The sequence below is a fragment of the Podarcis gaigeae genome (genome assembly GCF_964106915.1).
Source record: "Podarcis gaigeae genome assembly, chromosome: 10".
Classification (NCBI taxonomy): domain Eukaryota; kingdom Metazoa; phylum Chordata; class Lepidosauria; order Squamata; family Lacertidae; genus Podarcis; species Podarcis gaigeae.
In genome coordinates this window covers 45,504,558-45,509,552 of record NC_139686.1, presented here as the reverse complement: position 1 = coordinate 45,509,552, position 4,995 = coordinate 45,504,558, and the positions used below count along the sequence as shown (strand labels likewise).

The window sequence follows — 4,995 nt, the reverse complement described above, 5'->3', positions numbered from 1 at the left end:
TCTGTGGGTACTCCTGGATCCATCTTTGGCATCAAAAGCACAGGTGACCTCAGCAGTTAGGAATGCCATTAACCAGCTTCACCTGGTATGGCTATTTCTGGACTGCCATCCATGCACTGGTAACCTCCATGTTGGATTACTGCATGGTGTTCTGTGGGACAGCCTCTGAGGCTGACCAGTGAGCTGCAGCCTAGTACAAAATGCAGCAGCTTGATGGCTCACGTTCAACATGTCTGCTAGCCATGGTGGCTGTGTATAACCTCCGGTATTGGAGGCGGCATGTTTCTGAATACCATTTGCTAGGGAGAGCAAGAAGGAGAAGTTGCTGTTGCGCTCATGTCTATCTTGATGGAATTCCCACAGGCATCTGACTGGCCACTGTAGGGAACAGGATGCTGGACTATGGACTAGGTAGGCCCTTGGTCTGATCCAGCAGAGTTCTTTTTAGGTTTGGGAGAGGAATGGAGGTTAGCCAAGCCAGGCAGCATCAAGCATAAACACCAGCAGTGCTGTTTTGCTCCTTGCACTACACACAGTCCTCCTTTACAACCCATGCATTCTCACAAGCATGGAAACCTGGATCCGTTCCACATTCAGTTTTTTAAAACTACAGTGGTACCTCTGGATACGAACGGGATCCGTTCTGGAGCTTTGTTCGCATTCTGAAGCGAACGCAACCCGCGTCTGCACGTGAGCGGGTCACCGCTTCTGCGCATGATGTCATTTTGACCGCCTGCGCATGCGGTGAAACCCGGAAGTAACGAGTTCTGTTACTTCTGGGTCGCCGCGGAGCGCAACCCAGAAATGCTCCACCCGAAGCAACTTCAACCCGAGGTATGACTGTACAGTGTACAACTTCCCATTAACATACGAGGACATTTGCAATACTAAATTCAATCCACTTGTTATTGGCTAAAAATACCTATTTAGAGTAGGGTGTAAGTGAATCTGGGCAGCTACATGTTACTCATGAGTAATTCCAAGTCAATTCAATGGAGTTTACTCCCATGTATGTGTGCACAGGACTACAGACTAACAGTGTAATCCTAGGCATGTCTACTCAGAAGTAAGCCCCAGGGATTTCAATAGTGCTTATTCCAAAACAACTGTGTACTGGGCTGCAGACTCAGAGCTACTGCTTTCAAGGGAATAATGGAGCTACACCTCTGTGTACTCCCAGCTAGGAACTCAACAGAACAAAACAAAACTGGATTGGGTTGCACAGCATATACTTAGCTCTGAATCACTGAAATTAAGGAGGTATAAAACCTTTGAAGTGGTGAGCATGCTGATGATAATCTTCTGTGGAGGTATGCAGGAAGGGGTGCCCAGCCCATTCAGAGGGCAAGTCTCCTAATTCGCATACTCCTGTCTAGTAGATTCCAACCGTGGATCCCTATCCCGCACCACATAAACATTTCTGCCGGGACGTGGTACCCAGCACCCAAATGGAAGCACACATTGTTTATGATGAGCACAATCCACAGAGAATTAGTTGGGACTGAATTCCATTGAAATCACTGGGTCTTCAAGCATTTGACCAGTCCCATTGTTTTGAAAAGCATAGACCTAACTAACTTAGAGTGTGCTCACTCTGTTCAGGTTGACTTCATTCTAGTTTGTGCAGCATGTAAAATGCATACTAAACAAGTGAAAGTTTTATTAAATCAAAAGTATTCCAAGGTGCCTCCAAACTGACATCCACAAGGTGACAGTCCAAGAGTCTGAAGCAGGAAATTAGTCATTTGAAGCAAACAGTGAAAAGAGCAGTAATGGTTTAAGTCACAGGGGTTTTTGTGGCTGCCTTTTTTGACATAAAAGTCTTCCACAAACACACATGACTTTTAAATTCACCCAGACTCTACCATGCTAATCCCTTAGGTGGTTTGTGCTTATTCTTCCCTTTGGTCCGCTTTGACTTCAGCTTCTTCCTCTGCCTGGGATTCATCCATACTGGATACTGTCCATGTTCATCCAGAAGGGTTTTTTGGTTTCTTTTTGAATCCATGTCCATCTTACTCCCTTCTGGAAAAGAAAAGGAGGGAAAACACTTAAGGAAGTATGAGCAGTGTGAACTGTTACAGCAGCTAGTTAAAAACACTTGCGCTGAAAGCAAATCAAAAGATGTTGGAAGAAATAGGATGAATCATTCAGGCTACTTCTAATACTGACTGGTTGTCGGAGGAGAGAAGAACTGGAAAGAGGATGGTGTGAGAAAGTATGGGGATATATATATTTTATAAATATTCCCCTCTGCTTTGTTCTTCCTATATTTAACTTCAGATGCTGAACCTTTGGGCACACAGGAAACAGTCCCATAGAAAGTGCTCAGCATTTGAATAAAGAAAGCTATGGATCAAAATACACTTGGGAGAGCACAGCAAATTTCTTCTAGAGATGCCTTTGGCTGCACCACATATATTGGCTAAACTTGCCAAGGAAGCAGTTGCATTCCTACAGTAGCAATGGCTGAACTTCATTAATAGAGACGTTGAGAGACTTGGAAAACAAAAAGAGGGGGTGGGAATGAAAAAAGGGCACATCAAATGAATTAGAGGAAGAGCGTTTCTGACAAAGGATGTATGTAATATTTGCTTCCCATTTTTCAGAGCTGATTTGTGGCATTCCTTAGAGCAAAAGCAAAAAATAGGTCAACTCACCCTCCTGATCCTCCTTCTTTATGACTTCCTCAGCAGGAACGACAGTTGCTATCTCTTTCACATCATCCATTAGAACATCAGCGTTTGTTTTGAGGATGTTCTGCAATCTGGCAAGCTCCTTGGGGGCATTTTTCTTTCTCTTCTCTGCTCGCATCTTTCGCTTCCATTTACTCCTCAAGCTTTTTGCCATTTTTATGTTTACTTCTATGAAGAGGAAAACACAGGGCAAGATGTAACCCATTGTTTGCCAGTGCAGCACCCCAGGTACTGCTGCACAGGTACCCACATTAAGGCAGGCCAATGCAGGAGAAAGGAGAGGAAGAAAGGAAAGGAGAAAGGGAGGGAGGATACCTCCAGGTACACAAAGTAAATCTTTCTTACACAGCCCAAAACATTTCAGACCAAGTTCTGTTCAAGTGATTTCGTGAACACCTAGGTTCAGTCCAAAGTTAATTTCAAACCATGTTTGGAACACCAACTACAAACAAACTTGTGCAGCTGAAGGTCTCCTTCCTTTTCAGTTTGATGCCTTTCTGCTTTTTCTTTCATGCTTCTGACAGCAATGCAGGGCACTATTTATGTATTATATTTATTTATATCCTCTAAGGCAGGGATAGGCAACCTTTGGCTCTCCAGATGTTTTGGACTACAATTCCCGTTATCCCTGGCCACTGGTCTTGTTAGCTAGGGATCATGGGAGTTGTAGGCCAAAACATCTGGAGGGCCAAAGGCTGCCTATGCATGCTCTAATAATAATAAATTTTATTTATACCCCGCCCTCCCTGGGCAGAGCCAGGCTCAGAGCAGCTAACACCAACAAAATCACAGTAAAAACATAATGGGGGGGGGAACCAATTTAAAATACAGGTTAAAGGCATTCAAGGTGGTGTGTGTGCTTCTCTCCCTCCCTGATTTACAATACAACCCTGTGAGGTAACTTAGGCTGAGAGACCGTGACTGAATCCTGGGGTCTCCCAAGTCCTAGTCAGGCCCTCTAATCACGACAGTTCCCCTGAGGGTTTTTTGGGGTGGAGGGGGTCTGGCCAGGCACTTTGCAGTATAATTATTACTTTATTTTTATTATTTATTACATTTGTATACCGTCCTTCATCCAAAGATCACAATCTAAGGTCCAATAACTTAAAAAAAACAGTAACAACCCAACCCAATCACTTCAATATCAGAAGTGCAGCACTGAGCCCCAGCTGCTGGGAAACACAGAAAGGGAGTGATATGGTGCTCACTCCTTACTTGGGGACACCTGGTTGGCCACTGCAGGAAACAGGGTGCTGGACCAGATAGATATTCGGTCTAGGGTTGCCACCTTCGTTCAGGCAAAATACAGGACAGGGTGAGGTGGGGCAGTTGAGGGCCAAATTGTTGTTGTTGTCCCCACCTGATGCTGAAGTGACTTCAAAGCAATGCATTGCAATCTATGGCAGCCTGACAGGATGGCCCCTCTTGGAATTTCTCTCTCTCTCTCTCTCTCTCTCTCTCACACACACACACACACACACACACGAACATGAATCTGTAAATCTGCCAGTGTTTTGATACCCAGGATGGCTTAAATACATGACCTTTCACACACCCTTCCAAACACGTGCATTTGGAGAGGATCCCTCACTTGGCAAATGGGGGGGGGGGCGAGACCTGAAATACAGGACAAACTAAATCAATGCTACAGGACGTAGCATTTTTTACATTGAAATACAGGCCAGGTGTCAACCCTACTTGGGTCCGATCCAGCAGACGTTGCCCTCCCTGGGGGCTTACCTGTGGCCCCCGCTGAGAAACAGCCTGCGGACCCCTCCGCCAAAGAATAAGGGGAGGGGAGACGGCGCGCTCAGAGCGAGAAACCAAAGGCAACCCCACACCCCGCCTCCCCCATCTTTTCACCTGATCACTCGGAGCTCTCCTGTCCCCTCCGAAGAAAGCCACGCCGGCCGCAGCGCTTCTTCCGGAGCTGCGCGCGCAGCGGGGGGAAACGCGCCGCTTCCGGGAGAAGCAAGCCACGCCCCACCCGCCGCAGTGCCCAACAGCGCCCCCTGGCGAGTTCCTCCGGCGCTGCGCAGTTCTGTAAGTGACTCTAGGCAGGCTGGTGGCGCTGTTCCGTGGGGGGTGGGAGGTGGGCTGGCCCGCCCGTTGCTGTTTATAGGCTTTATAAACGAAATTGCCCTGAATACTCGCAGGCTGGATACGCGGGGGGAAGCTGGTCACTCACGGCCCCCTGCGAGGAGTCTGGGGGGGGGGGTGCAGAGGGCAGCACTGCATAGCGATCCTGTCTAGCATGCAAGAAGCTTCCCACGTTTAACGCCCGGCATCTTCAGGTGCA

At 47.2% G+C, this 4,995-nt stretch overlaps 1 protein-coding gene across 1 annotated transcript; it reads right to left on the bottom strand.

Moving 5' to 3' along the window:
• Positions 1–1,643: 1,643 nt before the first annotated feature.
• On the bottom strand, positions 1,644–4,694 carry LLPH (LLP homolog, long-term synaptic facilitation factor). Its single transcript, XM_083699554.1, has 3 exons — positions 4,560–4,694; positions 2,661–2,864; positions 1,644–2,025 (listed from the first exon to the last, which is right to left on the bottom strand). Exons 2-3 carry the CDS (start codon positions 2,848–2,850, stop codon positions 1,862–1,864), a joined length of 354 nt encoding a protein of 117 aa, XP_083555680.1. The 5' UTR covers positions 2,851–2,864; positions 4,560–4,694; the 3' UTR covers positions 1,644–1,861.
• Between the last annotated feature and the right edge of the window lie 301 nt (positions 4,695–4,995).

Excerpts from the sequence above, each read along its gene's own strand:
- LLPH (XM_083699554.1), bottom strand. The coding sequence starts at position 2,850 with ATGGCAAAAAGCTTGAGGAGTAAATGGAAGCGAAAGATGCGAGCAGAG. Across the intron at positions 2,026-2,660 it reads AAAGAAGGAGGATCAGGAGG|AAGGGAGTAAGATGGACATG; the intron begins GTGAGTTGACCT and ends TTTCTTTTCCAG.